This window comes from Platalea leucorodia (assembly GCF_965183815.1).
Source record: "Platalea leucorodia genome assembly, chromosome: 29".
NCBI classification, from domain to species: domain Eukaryota; kingdom Metazoa; phylum Chordata; class Aves; order Pelecaniformes; family Threskiornithidae; genus Platalea; species Platalea leucorodia.
In genome coordinates, this window is record NC_138851.1 from 1073644 (window position 1) to 1087470 (window position 13827).

General features: G+C 67.5%; 1 protein-coding gene across 1 annotated transcript; it reads left to right on the forward strand.

The window, feature by feature from the left end:
* The first annotated feature begins 1176 nt into the window (after window positions 1-1176).
* Window positions 1177-13580, forward strand: CC2D1A (coiled-coil and C2 domain containing 1A). Its single transcript, XM_082334149.1, is given in 31 exon segments — window positions 1177-1317; window positions 2085-2162; window positions 2658-2793; window positions 2984-3099; window positions 3228-3293; window positions 3796-3933; window positions 4835-5114; window positions 5208-5332; window positions 5510-5582; window positions 5739-5831; window positions 5938-6068; window positions 6152-6224; window positions 6379-6506; window positions 6677-6815; window positions 6903-7075; window positions 7158-7280; window positions 7771-7829; window positions 7983-8099; window positions 8188-8261; window positions 8780-8838; window positions 8911-8962; window positions 9163-9262; window positions 9332-9422; window positions 9499-9630; window positions 9742-9797; window positions 10565-10628; window positions 10718-10844; window positions 12410-12483; window positions 12485-12487; window positions 12593-12640; window positions 13220-13580. Coding segments are annotated over 30 exon segments (2925 nt in total). The 5' UTR covers window positions 1177-1317; window positions 2085-2108; the 3' UTR covers window positions 13241-13580.
* Window positions 13581-13827: the final 247 nt, after the last annotated feature.

Genomic DNA, 13827 nt, shown 5'->3' on the forward strand with positions numbered 1-13827 from the left:
CCTCTCCCCGATCCTCTGCCCCTCCTGCGGCCGGGTTCGGTTTTCCGTCGGCATCACCGGCTTGAGCCGGTCCGGTCGCATCCAAGCTGTCGTTTCCCATCGCCTCCGAATCTTCCTGAAAACTTCGTTTAGTTTTGGGAACGTGGAATTTCATATCTCCTCCTTTAAGGGGAAAAAAAGAATCCTCGGGCATCAGCCTTTGGGTAAGAGGGGCTCTGGGCGTCGGGTCAAACGGGGAGAACAAGGTTTTGTGCTATTTTTTGTTACTAAATCCTAGGGGGAAAAAAAAAAAACATGCCTCTAACTGAGGGAAAAAGAATTGCTTTTAGGGCTTTTTGCGGGCCGTCGGCTCCGCTCCACCCACCCCTTCTCCTCCAAAATGCCAAGAAATGGGGTTTGCGGCACGAGGGGCTCGGCCGCGGCTCTGCGGGTGCTGCTCCCTCACCAACCGCTGGCGGAAAGTCGCTGCTTTTTGTGTTTTATCCCCACAATAACCCTTATTTTCCGCACACTTAAGCGAGGCGACGTTTGGGGAAGCCACCCAGGCGTGGCCCTAAAGCCCGACGGCACAGCGCGGTGCGAGGGGATTTCATGACAGAGGTGCGGAGAAGGTAAACGCTGGGCGTCATTTCGCTTACAAATTGGGACATTTTTGCAGTTTGGCAGGTTTGTAAGAATTAAGAGCCCGGGCGGTTTTAGGAGTGCTTGTTGCCGACAATACGAGGAGCGAGACGTGGAAATGCAGGGCAGGTTGGTCGGGCTCCTGGGCGGCCGCTGCCTCACGGGGAGGGGAAGGGGACGCCATTCCCTCGCCGCCCCGTCCCCTCGCCGCCGCCGGGGCCTCCCGCCGTTACCTGGCGGCCGCTCGTTCCTCCGTTTGCCCATCCCGCCGGTCGCCTGCTGGGGAGATCAGATCGGCGCTTAACGAGCGGCCTCTCGTTGCCTCCCTGAGCCCCTCGGGGGCCGACGGCCGTTTGCCTCCCCCCGGGGCCTCGCACCGCCCCAGCCGCCCCCCCCCGGCGCCGTGGCCGCAGTGTGAGGAACCAAACCCTCCAGTTCTGAGGTGAAAAACGTTGATTTTCGCCCATTTCCACCCGCCCCCCCCCCCCCCCCCCCGGGCAGCCGCCATCTTCCCGCTCAGCACCTCACGCTTTTCCCGCCTTTTCCCCTCTGCCGCCGTGCGCATGCGTGGCGCGGAGCCCGCTGGGAGTCGTAGTCCCCGCGGGCGCCGTCAAGCGAAACGCGACGGCGGCGACTTTTGCGACGGCGGCGCCGTAAAGCGCGGCGTGTTGTTGACAGCGGCGGGCGGAGCAGGAAGTGAGTGAGTGCGGATGGAGGGCGCCGGGACCGGGAGGGGCCCCGGTACCGGGCCGGGGGGGCTGAGGGGTCGGGGGCACGGAGGGGAGCGGGGAGCCGGGAGGGGAGGGTGATAGGGGTCGTTTTGGGGCGGGGGCGGGCTGGGGGTTGGGAGGGCTGGGGCCTTGCGGGGGGCTGGGGCCGGGAACGGGGCCTTGTAGGGGGCTGTGAGGGGGAACGAGGCCTTGGGGGGGCCTTGGGGGGCGGGAACGGGGCCTTGGGGGGGGGCTGGGAGGAGGAACGGGGCCTTGGGGGGCAGGAATGGGGCCTTATGGGGGGGAATGGGGCCTCGTGGGGGTCTTGGGCGGCGGGGACGGGGCCTTGCGGCAGGCTGCGGGGGGCGAACGGGGCCTTGTAGGGGGCTGTGAGGGGGAACAGGGCCTTGGGGGGGGGCCTTTGGGGGATGGGAACACGGCCTTGGGGGGGGAACGGGGCCTTGCGGGGGGCTGAGGGGGGGAACGGGGCCTTGGGGGGGGCTTTGAGGGGGAGCAGGGTCGTGGCGGGGGGAACGGGGCCTGGCAGAGGGCTGGGGGGAATCCTCTGGAGGCCGGATCAGGGCTCTGGGTTGGGGGCAGCACCCTGGGCTGCTCGGGGGGGCTGTGGTGAGGGAGGGGGCTGTCGGGCCCAGAAACTTCTGGAAAAGGGCGGGGGGGGGAAAGCTGGGGCCGCAGGAGGGCTGGGAGGGGGGCGGGGGCCCCGCACCCTAACGCGGTGCTCCCCGCCCCCAGCTCGGCCCGGCGAGGGACGGCGAGATGAGCAAAGCCAGGAGGCCGCCGCCGGGCCGCGGCGCCGCCATCGCCAGGCAGGTACGGCCCGGCGCCTGCCGAGCCCCGGCACGCTGGGTGTGCCGCCCGCCCGCCCGCGCGGGAGGGAAAGGTCGACGCCACGCACGGCCCTTCGGCAGGCGGAGGGAAACCTGAGCCGTCGCGGCGCTTTCCTGCCACGCCTCCCGCGCCGGGACGCGCTTCGGTTCAACGGGCGCCGGCGGCGATGCCGGTTGTTCCCGTTGCGGGGTTTGTGTCGCCGAGCTGGGCGCGTCTTCGCTGTCTGTCACCTTAATTTAGGCGCTTTTATTAGTTTAACTAGTTTAAGTGCTTTTATTCACCCCGTGGGTCGCCGTGGCGGCGTCGCTCAGGGCACCGCGGGCTCAGTGCCGAGCCACGGGGCGCGCTGGCTTCCACCCTGTGGGATCCACGTCGATCCCTCCTTCCCTCAGCGGGATCCCGGGGGATCCCCTCGCCCTAACGAGGCGGCGTCGTTAGCGCTGTGCCCTCAGGGCTGCCCCCGCTCCCTCCCCGCAGATGGGTTTGCTGGTGGACCTCTCTCCGGAGGGGACGGCGGGGGACGACGCTGGGGACGATGCCGCCGAGCTGGAGGCCGAGCTGCTGGCGCTGGTGGGAGGCCGAGCCGCGCCGGGAGAGAAGCCCAAGGGGAAAAGTGAGTGCTGCCGCCCCGGGGGCTCGTCCACCATGGATTTCTGGGATAATTAATACCGCGCCGTGTGGAAAGCGGCTGCCGTTGGGTTGTTTCTGCTCCCCCCCGGGCCGGACTCCCCGGCACGTGGGCTGAAAGCGTCAAAAAACGGGTGCAGGGCTCCAAAAAACCCCTCGTGCTGCTTCTCCTGCAGCCCCTTTGCCGATGGAGGCGATTGAGAGGATGGCCGCCCTCTGCATGAGGGACCCGGACGAGGAGGAGGAGGAGGGGGATGACGACGAAGAGCTGGAAGACGAAGACGATCTCATGGTGAGAAGGGGTTTGAGGCCTCGGGGGAGCTCTGGTCCCCGGGGCTTCGCTCCTCGGGATCGCCTTGTCCCGAAAAAAGGGCTTTTCCGCCCCGGATCGTCACTGACGGACCTCCCGACGCTTCGCAGGCCGAGCTGCAGGAGGTGCTGGGCGAAGGGGAAGGGAGCGGGGACGCGCCGGCGCCTCCCGCCAAGGTACAGGGCGTCTTTCGGCTCCGCTGCTGTCGCGCCGGTGCCGGATCCGGCCCTTTTTAGCCTTTTGTGTCGTTTTGTTCGTTTCCCTGATGAGAAAACGTGACTCTGTCGCGCCACCCTGCTCCCCGGGCGGGTAAAAACTTTCCCGGGGCTCGGGGAGGAGCTGGGTTCCCTCTGCTTCACCTTCCATAACGAAAACATGAGCGTGGAGACAGAATTTAGCAAATTTATTGGAAACTACGAGAAATAAGTCTCCGACGATCCCTTTTTCAGCCGTTCTCGGGCAAGCCCTGTTTCTTAGCAGCTGTCGGGGCTCTCCCGCCGCTCCCTGAGCCCGCAGAGGCTGTAAAATCCCGGAGCAGATCGGGAAGGGCGTGAGGCAGAGCCGGGCGCCGAGCCGCCGGGTCTGCTCCGAGCCCCCGATCCGAGCGGACGCCGGCGGCGGGGGGGAGCCCAGGTTTCGCCGGGTCGATCCCAGCGCTTCTCTTCGGGGCGGCAGCAGGTGCCGGAGGCGCCTCCGGAGCCCGGCGGCATCGAGTCCACGCTGGCGGAGCGGGCGGACATGTACCGGACGGCCATCGCCGGCGCCAGGCAGGCCGGCGACAGCTCCAGGGTGCGGCGCTACGAGAGGGGCCTGAAGGTGAGCCGAAATCGGGCGCTCGGGGGCTCCGTTTCCTCAAATCTTTAATTAAACGAAACCCTTGGAATCTGAATTCCCGGCTGAGCTCGGCCGGCGTTTCCGAACTCGGGGGTTTTGCGCTTTGAGCTCCGGCCTCTCCCCGCGGCCGCGAGCCCGGCCGGCTCCTCGCAGGAATTACTCAGAGTTCTTGGAAAATCAGGTCGTCCTCGTTTCAGTGCTTAATTGTGGGCGTTAACGTGAACTGAGGCGCACGCGGGCGCAGCCGCCTGCGATATAATTATCTCTGAGGCCGCGTTAGGCGCAGCAGGCTCCGGTAGAGCATCTTACCCTGCTGCAGCGCTGCCTAAAACCCGACCTCAAGGTCCCCGTTCCTCCTGGTTGTTTAAAACCCTTTGAATACTCTTAAGATTTTTTTTTTTTTTTAAATTTTTGAGCCTGTTTTTCCCCTCCTGGCCGCTTCCCGCCTTGGTTAAGCCCCTCCTGCCGCGCTCAGGTCTTTCCTGCGCCCCGTTTCTGCGCAGAGCCCTCCCCGACCCCCGGAGCGGGATCGCCTGTTGCCTCTGGGCCGCGACCCGAGAGAGGCTGACGTCTTTCACCCTTAAGAGCGTTGGATTTTGTCTGCCGGCAGCGCGAGTCGGCTGGCCTCTTGCACGGGCTGGGAGAGGCGGCGGCTGAAAAAGAGGGGTTTTTTTGGGGGGAAAAATAAGGAGCTTGTAGAGTTTGGGGCTGGATCCCCGTCGGTGAGAAACCCCCGGCCTCCAGCCCGAGTTTGGGCGCTGGTTTTCGGCAGACGTTGGGTTTTCCCGCCTCCGTCCCGGCAGGCTCCGAGGGTTCTCTTTTCCCAGAGGCAGAGGAACGTCAGGGTGACGGCGAGTTTTACCCCTGCGCCTGTTCCTTCCAGACGCTGGAGAACATGCTGGCCTCCGTCAAGAAGGGAAAAAAGATCGACGAGGAGGAAATCCCCCCTCCGGTGGCACTGGGGAAGGGCGCGAGCTCCCCGCAGCCCCCCCTGGCCGCCCCGCTGCCCGCCGCCCGCCCTGGCTCCCTGCAGCCGCCCCCGCAGCCCCCCGCTGCCTCTGCGCCCAAGCCGCAGCCGCCCCCCGTTCTCCCGAAGCCCCGGGTCCTGCCCGTCAGCTCTCCGGAGACGAAACCAGCTCCTCCCTCGCCGTCTTCCCACCCAGGCAAGGGTTTGGCTCGTTATTCCGCTCCGGAACGGCTGTACCGTGCCGCTGACGGGGAAACCGGCAACGCCGCTCTCCTCTCCTCTTCCCCAGGCTCTGACGGTGCCAGCGCCGAGGCCCTGCTGCAGGGCCGGCAGCGGGAGTACAAGCTGGCGGCGCTGCACGCCAAGCAGCGCGGAGACCTGGAGATGGCCACGACGTACTACCGGGTCGCAAAGGTACGGCTCCGGGCAGCCGGAGAGGCCGGGTGTGCCTCCCTGTTAGATATCGACCCGAATCCCCCCTTTTCTTGGTTTTTGTAGTAAAACGGGGGTCGGTCAGGCTGGTTGGGGCTGGCTGCAGAACCCAGCACAGAAAACCAGCAAGCTTTTCTCTTTTTTCTTGTGATTTCTCAGAGTTTTGACTCCCTGCTGGAAGCGGCGGGGAAGGGGCAGCCGGTGGAGCTGAGCAGCGTCCCGCCTCCTCCCAGTAAGACCGAACCCTCGCCGGGGAGCGGCGGGGAGCGGCCGTACCCCCTTTTTGGAGGGACGGGAAAGCCAGCACGGCGTTGCCGCTCGTCCCGGCGCACGCGGCGATCGCCTCGCCCCTCGTTTGCGGGTGCCGATCGCTTCCTTCTCCCCGCAGACCAGCTGCCGAAGGAGCCGCTGTCGCCCGGCCAGCCGCAGCCTGCCGCGGCGGTGCCCGTGCCGGAAGCTAAACCAGCATCTCCCGCGGCAGGTAGAAGCCCCAACAGCTCATTTCTAACCCCGAATTGCTCTCTAGGGACAGGGAAGGTCAAAGAGAAAGACGACCGAAGCTGTTCTCCTGCTCTCCCCCCAAACAGACACCCCGCCGGCTCCCCGGGACGTGCTGGAGGCTCTGCAGCAGAGGATGGAGCGGTACAAGACGGCGGCGGCGCAGGCCAAGAGCAAGGGAGACGAGCGGAAGGCCCGGATGCACGAGCGCATCGTCAAGGTGCGGGAGCCGCGCGCTCGGCCGGCCGGCGTGGCGCTGCCGGCCCCGCCGCGGCCCGGCTCAGCCTCCGCTTTCCCTTCCAGCAATACCAGGACGCCATCCGGGCCCACAAAGCAGGGAAAACGGTGGATTTCTCGGAGTTGCCCGTTCCGCCAGGTATTTTCCCCATCCCTTTCGCGGCGAGCGCGTCTCGGGGCCGTTTCCCAAAGCCGAGCGCCACGGGGAGGAAGATTCGGACCCCTCCAGCCCAGCGAGGCGGGGGAGCCTTTGCTGCTGCCCAGCCTTTCCCCCTTGCGCCCCCCTTGGCCAGGCTTCCAGCCCATCCAGGGCGCGGAGACGCCGGCCGGAGACCAAAGCATCGCCGGAGTGCTGGAAACGGCCATGAAGCTGGCCAGCCAGGAGGTCCAGGAGGAGGAGGACGGCGCTGAGGAGGCGAAGGTCGGGGTTTTGGGGGGCTCGGGACTCCCCCCGCTGCCGTAGGAACCCAAAATGGGGAGCGGGGAGGGCTCTCGAGGGGACGCCCGGCCCCCCGTGCCCGAGGGGCGGGCGTTTGGGGTTTCTTCCTCCCGCGGCCCCCTCTGACGCCGTCCCTTCTGTTCCCGGCACAGCCCGCTGCCCGCCCGGCCCCGGCGAGAGCCGCCGCCGCCTCCCAGCCCAAGCAGCCGCCGCCGCCTGCCCGAGCGCCCTCCGCGGGTGCCCCGAATTCTGCCGGCGTGGCCAAAACGGCCCCCAAAACCACGGCGAGAGGTACCGTCCTGACCGAACGCCGCGTCCGACCGCGCTGGGGGGCGAGAGGAGCCCCCCGGGAGGCTCAGCCGCGCTCTCGCCCTGCAGCCCAGCAGCAGCTGGCGTTCCTGGAGGGCAGGAGGAGGCAGCTGATGCAGGCCGCCCTCCGCGCCAAGCAGAAAAACGACATCGAGGGGGCGAAGCTCTTCCTGCGCCAGGCCAAAGGGCTGGACCCCATGATCGAGGCCTCGCAGAACGGCCTGCCCGTCGATATAACCAAGGTCGGGGTTCGGTTATTTCTTTAGGTTTGTGACGCGGGCGGGCTCCTCGCGTCACGCATCCCATCCCTTCCCTCCGCTCCAGGTCCCCGAAGCCCCCGTGAACAAGGAGGATTTTGTGCTGGTGCAGCGGCGAGGGGTGCACATCTCCCCCGAGGCAGCCGGCCAGTACCTGGAGCTGATGAAGCTGATCAGGCAGCAGCACGAGGTAGCGGGGCCCGGGGGATGTAACCCCAAAACAGGGCTGTTTGGGCCGCGGCTGGGGAGAGATCGAGAGCGAGGGGGGGGCAGGACGCGGCGTGGGGCCGCGTGAAGTGCGCGGTGAAGGAGGGGAGACCCGGCGGGGTCTTCCTCGCTGTAGGTGAGGAAGGCAGGGTAGCGAGGAGGGAGGAAACGAGCTGCTTCCCTCTCCAAGGAGGGGATGAGAAGCTGCGGCTTTAAATCTCAGCCTAAATCTGGGCTGAAGCGGAGTTTTCTGCTGGAGAAGAAGCCTCCAGGCCGGAGCGGGACGCTCGGGAAGGGGGCGACGCCTCTGGGCTTCGAAAACCCGACGCCGAGGTGTCCGGGCAGCGCCGGGTCAGGCGGATCCGGCGTTGGGGCTGCCGCGGCCGCCCGGCGAGCTCCGCTCCTCCGTGGCCGCCCGCGCCGGGATGCGGGCGGGATGCGGAAACCTTCCCGTTCTCCCGTCTTCCTCCCAGATGTGCGTGAATTACTCCAAGCAGTTCACTCACCTGGGGAACATCGCGGAGACGACCAAGTGAGTCTGCCGGCCGGAGCGCCCGGCGTTCGTCCGCTGGGGCGACGAGGGCAGGATTGCCGCAGGGGGAGGCGCCTTCCTCGCCGCGGTGCCGAGGAAGACGAGGCCGCTGCCGTAAGCCGCGGGTTGAAGCGGAGCCGCTCTCCCCGGCAGGTTCGAGAAGCTGGCCGAGGACTGCAAGCAGAACATGGAGATCCTGAAGCAGGCCCACGCCCGGGGCTTCCCGCTGCCCAAGTACCATTACGAGCAGCGAACCTTCAGCGTCATCAAGTAGGGGGTCGCTGGCCGAGCGCGGCTTCCGTGGCTGAGGAGGGGCAGGCGGGCGCTGACGGGATTCCTCCGCTCTCTCCGGCTGCAGGATCTTTCCCGAGCTGAACAGCAACGACATGGTGCTGTCGATAGTGAAAGGGATCAACCTCCCGGCGCCGCCAGGTGAGAGGAAACAGGCGGGAGAGCACGGGGCGGCTGCGGCTGCGGGACCTCCCCAGCTCCGGCCGTAGGCGCCGGCCCGGAGGGCTCGCGGCAGCTGGCGAGGCGCCGGCGCTGCCCGGCAGCTTCAGCCGGTGCTGGCGGCTGGGGATCCTCGCCGCGGCGGGGAGGAGGGAGCGCTGGGGTTTGCCTGCTCCCCCGCGCTGTGCCGGGTGCCCGCCGCCAGCTGTTCAGATTGGGTTTTTTTAATTATCTGCGGTTACAACGCCCCAGAGACGGCTGGGGCCGGCGCTCGTTAACGTGCGCCGCTTCCCCGGCTGTGCGCGTACGCGGCCCCGCCGGGAGCGGTGAGGCCGTGGCGAGGGTCCTGCCGTAGCGCCGTTACGCCAGGCGGGCTCCCCAAGGAGCTGGCAGAGCTCGGGGACGGCGCGGGGGTCCAAGGGGCCGCCAATCCTCCGCCGCCGCGACCTGCGAGGGGTCGGCGCTGCCGGCGCGGCGCTCACGCCGTGTCCGCCTTGCAGGTGTGGCTCCCAACGACCTGGACGCCTTCGTGCGCTTCGAGTTCCCCTACCCCAACGCGGTAAGTCGGCGCCGGTGCCGCGCTCCCCGGCCGGGAGGCTCGGCCCTCACCCTCCCGCCTTCGCCTTGGCAGGAGGAAGCTCAGAAAGACAAGACCAACGTCGTCAAAAACACCGATTCTCCCGGTAAATGCCCCGTTCCGCCCTTCCCGAGAGGCGGGGAGGGGGCCGGTACCAAGGGAGCGACGCGAAGGGTCCGCGCATCTGCCGTCGCCGCAGAGAATCGTTAATTAACGCGGCTCTGCTCCCGGTCCCCGTCTCGCCGGGGGCCGCGCGCTGCTCCTCCCGCTGACGCCGCGGTTTCGGCGCGGCGGTTCCCTTGGCAGAGTTTAAGGAGCAGTTCAAGCTGTACGTGAACCGAGGGCACCGCGGGCTGCGGCGCGTCCTTCAGACCAAAGGCATCAAGTTCGAAGTGGCGCACAAGGGGTAAGAGCGCGGGGCGTTCCCCCTCCTCCGCCTGCCCCGAGCTGGTTGTACCCCGCTCCTCTCTCCCAGGGGGCTCTTCAAGACCGACCGCGTCGTCGGCACGGCCCAGCTCAAGCTGGAGGCGCTGGAGACGACGTGCGAGGTTCGGGAGATCATCGAGGTGAGGGGCGTTGGGCGCTTCCCCGCCGCCGCCCGCTCTCCGCTTCGCCAACGGGATTTTTCCTCCTCTCTCCCAGCTGCTGGATGGCCGCCGGCCCACGGGGGGGAAGCTGGAAGTGATCGTGCGGATCCGGGAGCCCCTCAGCTCCCAGCAGCTGGAGACGAGGACGGAGCGCTGGCTGGTCATCAACCCCAGCACCGTGCCACCGGTAAGCGCCGCGGCGGGCGGCCGACGCTGCCCGCGGCTCGGCCCCGCTTCCCCTCGGGCTCCCCGTAAACGCCGCGGCGGGGAAGCACCCTAAACCCGGCTCTGCCTCCAGGTCGCCGTCCCCAAACCCAAACCGGCCGTCGCCCCCGCGAAGGAGGGGAACAACAGGCGAGTGCCGGGGGGCTGCCCGGCGCGGCGGCGCCGCGGGCAGGGCGCGCCGGGGCGGCGGGGGCTCGGCCCCCTCTTTCGGGGGCTCTTTGGGGGTTGACTCGAGCCGTTCCCGGGGTCCAAATCGTCCTCACGGCGCCTTGGGCGGGGGGCAGAAAGCGGCGCTGGGGTGGGGACGCGGTGCCGGCGCGGCGGGTGCCGTTCACCGTCTTTCCTTCCCTTTCAGGACAGCCATCTGCTCGCTGCTGTAGCGAGGCCGGCCCTGCCTGCGCCTCTCCTCCTCCTCCTCCTCTTCCTCCCCGGGGCCTGCTTTTGCCCAAAGGGGCGCGGGCCAGACCCGTAACCCGGGCAAACTCTGGTTTCTGGGCTCCTTGTCCTGCTCGATCCCTTCCTCGGTGGCTGCTCCCGTCCCTGATCCGGGGGCGTCCGCGCTCCCCGCTGCCGCTGAGGCCGGGGAGCGGCACGGGGTGGGAATTAACCCCCCTCCGGCGGGGGGAGGAGGAGGAGGAGGAGGAGGAAAGGGCAGGCGTCCCGCCGAGGAGAGGAGCGAGGACCAAGGTGGGAGACGAGGAGCGAGGAGGGGGGGACAGGACCCCCCCGGGACCCCCCTTCCTCTCCCTCCCTCCCGGCCGCCCGCGGGCAGATGGCGTCCTGAAAGGCCTGGGGGGCTGGGGGCACGCCGGGGGCCGAGCTGGGGGGCCGGGGGGGGCCAGCGCCCCCTCCCCGTCCTCCCCCCCGCCTCACCGGGGCCGTCTCCCCCCCAGCAGGGCCGTGCCCACGCTGCCCAGCCTCAACCTGCTGGCCTTCGACCGGGAGAAGCTGGAGAGGAAGGTGAGCGCCGTCGCCCTCGCCGCGGCGGCTGGGGGGGGGGCCGCCCCCCCCTCGCCGCCGGGCCCCCCCTCACCCCCGCGTCCCCGCAGATGCTGGCCTACACCCAGGCGCAGCGGCCGGTGCCCCCCGAGCTGCGGGAGCAGCACCAGGAGCTCGCCCGCCGCAGCCAGTGCCTGCGGTCGCGCCTGCAGCACGGCGGCCCCCCCTTCCGCAAAGGTGATGGAGCCCCCAGCCCCCGACTCCTCAGCCCCCCCTTTATCCCCCCCCCTTTATCCCCCCCCCTTTATCCCCCCCCCTTTATCCCCCCCCCTTATCCCCCCCCCTTATCCCCCCCCCTTTATCCCCCCCCTTATCCCCCCCCCTTTATCCCCCCCCTTTATCCCCCCCCTTTATCCCCCCCCCTTATCCCCCCCCCTTATCCCCCCCCCTTATCCCCCCCCCTTATCCCCCCCCCTTATCCCCCCCCTTTATCCCCCCCCTTTATCCCCCCCCCTTTATCCCCCCCCCTTTATCCCCCCCCATCCCCCCCCCTTATCCCCCCCCTTATCCCCCCCCTATCCCCCCCCTTATCCCCCCCTTTATCCCCCCCCTTTATCCCCCCCCCTTTATCCCCCCCCCTTTATTCCCCCCCTCTTTATTTTCCCCTTCCCTCCTCTTTTATTTCCCCCTTTCCCTCCCTATTTCCCCCTTTCCCTCCTCTTTATTTCCCCCCTTTTCACCTCTTTCTCTTCCCCTTCCCCCTTTCTCTTCCCCTCTTTATTTCCCCTTTTCCTCCCTATTTCCCCTTTCCCTCCTCTTTATTTCCCCCCTTTTCACCTCTTTCTCTTCCCTTCCCCTTTCCCCCCTTTCTCTTCCCCTGTTTATTTACCCCTTTCCTCCCCTTTCCCTTCTCCCCTTTCTCTCCCCCTTCTTTATTTCCCCCTTTTCCTCCCTATTTTCCCCCTTTCCCTCTTTATTTTCCCCCATTTTCGCCTTTCTCTTCCCCTTTCCTCCCCTTTCCCTTCCCCGCTTTCTCTCCCCCTTTTCCCCCTGCTTTCTCTCCCTGTTCTTTATTTTCCCCTTTCCCTCCTCTTTATTTTCCCCCTTTTGTTCCCTATTTTCCCCTTTCCCTCCTCTTATTTCCCCCCTTTTCACCTCTTTTCTCTTCCCCTTTCCCGCCCTCTTTCTCTTCCCCTCTTTATTTCCCCCTTTCCCCCTGCTTTATTTCCCCCTCCATTTTGTCCCCCTCTTTCTCTCCCCCCTTCTTTATTTTCCCCTTTTCCTCCCTCCTTCCCCCTTTTTCCCCCTTTTCACCTCTTTCTCTTCCCCTTTCCTCCCCTTTCCCCCCCACTTTCTCTCCCCCTTCTTTATTTTCCCCCTTTTCCTCCTTATTTTCCCCCTTTTCACCTCTTTCTCTTCCCCTTTCCTCCCCTTTCCCCCCCTCTTTCTCTCCCCCTTCTTTATTTTCCCCTTTTCCTCCCTATTTTCCCCCTTTTCACCTCTTTCTCTTTCCCCTTTCCTCCCCTTTCCCCCCCCTTTCTCTCCCCCTTCTTTATTTTCCCCTTTTCCTCCCTATTTTCCCCCTTTTCACCTCTTTCTCTTCCCCTTTCCTCCCCTTTCCCCCCACTTTCTCTCCCCCTTCTTTATTTTCCCCTTTTCCTCCCCTATTTTCCCCCTTTTCACCTCTTTCTCTTCCCCTTTCCTCCCCTTTCCCCCCCCCTTTCTCTCCACCCTTCTTTATTTCCCCCTTTCCCTCCCTCTTTCCCCCTTCCCCCCCGCTTTATTTCCCCTTCCCCCGTCAGAGTACCTGGCGCAGCTGGAGCGCTACCTGCACCTCTACACCGAGACGGCGCGGCGCCTGGGCACCGAGGGCAAACCGGGTGAGACCCCCCCCCGCCCCCCCGCCCTGGGGTGCGCGGCACCCAGGGGCGCCGCCCTTCGGGGCGGGGGTCCCCGCGTCCCCCCCTGACCCCTCCCTCCCGCAGGACGCGGCCAAGGAAGCGCTGTACAGGAGGAACCTGGTGGAGAGCGAGGTGAGGGGCAGCCCCGGGGCGGGGGGGGCCCTGCTGGGGGTCCCCCCTTCTCCCCTCTCGCCCCCGGGGGGTCTCCCCCCTTGTCCCCACCCACCCCTGGGGGTCTCCCCTTGCCCCCGGGGGTCTCTCCTCACCCCCTGGGGGTCCCTCCTCACCCCCGGGGGTCTCCCCCCTTGTCTCCCCCCACCCCTGGGGGTCTCCCCCTCGCCCCTGGGGGTTTCCCTCCTTGTCTCCCCCCCAGCCTAGGGGGCTCCCCCCCTTGTCCCCCCTCACCCTTGGGGGTCTCTTCTTGCTCCTGGGGGTCTCCCCCCTTGTCCCCCCCCGACCCCTGAGGGCCCCCCCTTGTCTCCCCCTCACCCCTGGGGGGGTCTCCCCCTTGTCCCTGGGGGTCTCCCCCTCACCCCTGGGGGTCCCCCCCCTTGTTCCCCCCCTTGTCCCTCCCCACCCCTGGGGGTCTCCCCTTGCCCCCGGGGGTTTCCCTCCTTGTCTCCCCCCACCCTAGGGGCTCCCCCCCTTGTCCCCCCCTCGCCCCTGGGGGGTCTCCCCCCCCCCCACTCACCGCCCCCTCTCCTCTTCCAGCTGCAGAAGCTCCGCCGCTGAGCCCCCTCCCCAGGACCCGGGGGGGCGCAGGGGACCCCCGCCCCGGGCGCCGCTGTGACAATCGCAGGGATCAGAGCTGCTACCTCCCCCCTGGTCCCCCCCCCCCCGGGACGAGGTGACACTACGCCCCCCCTCCCCGGGCTCCCCCAGCACTTTGCCCCCTCCCGCGGCGGGCAGGGGCCCCTCTGCCCCCGCCTGCCCCCCCAGCGCGGGGCCCGGGAGGGGACCCTCACCCCTCTAAGTGCCTGTCCCCAGGGAGCTCGCGGGGGGGGGGCCGGGCTGTGCAACGGGTTTATTTTGTGCGTTCACACACAAATCTATAAAGTTTTTAAGAAGAAAGAGGCGGGGTTTGGTCAATTCCCCCCCCCCCAGTTAGGGGTGGGTGGAAGGGGCTGGGGTCCCTCGCGTGGAGGGGGCCCGGGCCTGGGGCTGCCTCCCGCGGCCTGGGGGTGCTTCCCAGGGCTCCGTGGCACGGCCCTCGGTCCCCCGGGTCCCCCCCCGCTGGCCCCCGGTGGCCCGCGGTGGCCCAGGCCCAGGGCCCAGGGCCCAGGCCCGGCCGCCATCTCCGTCGCCACGGCAACGGCTGC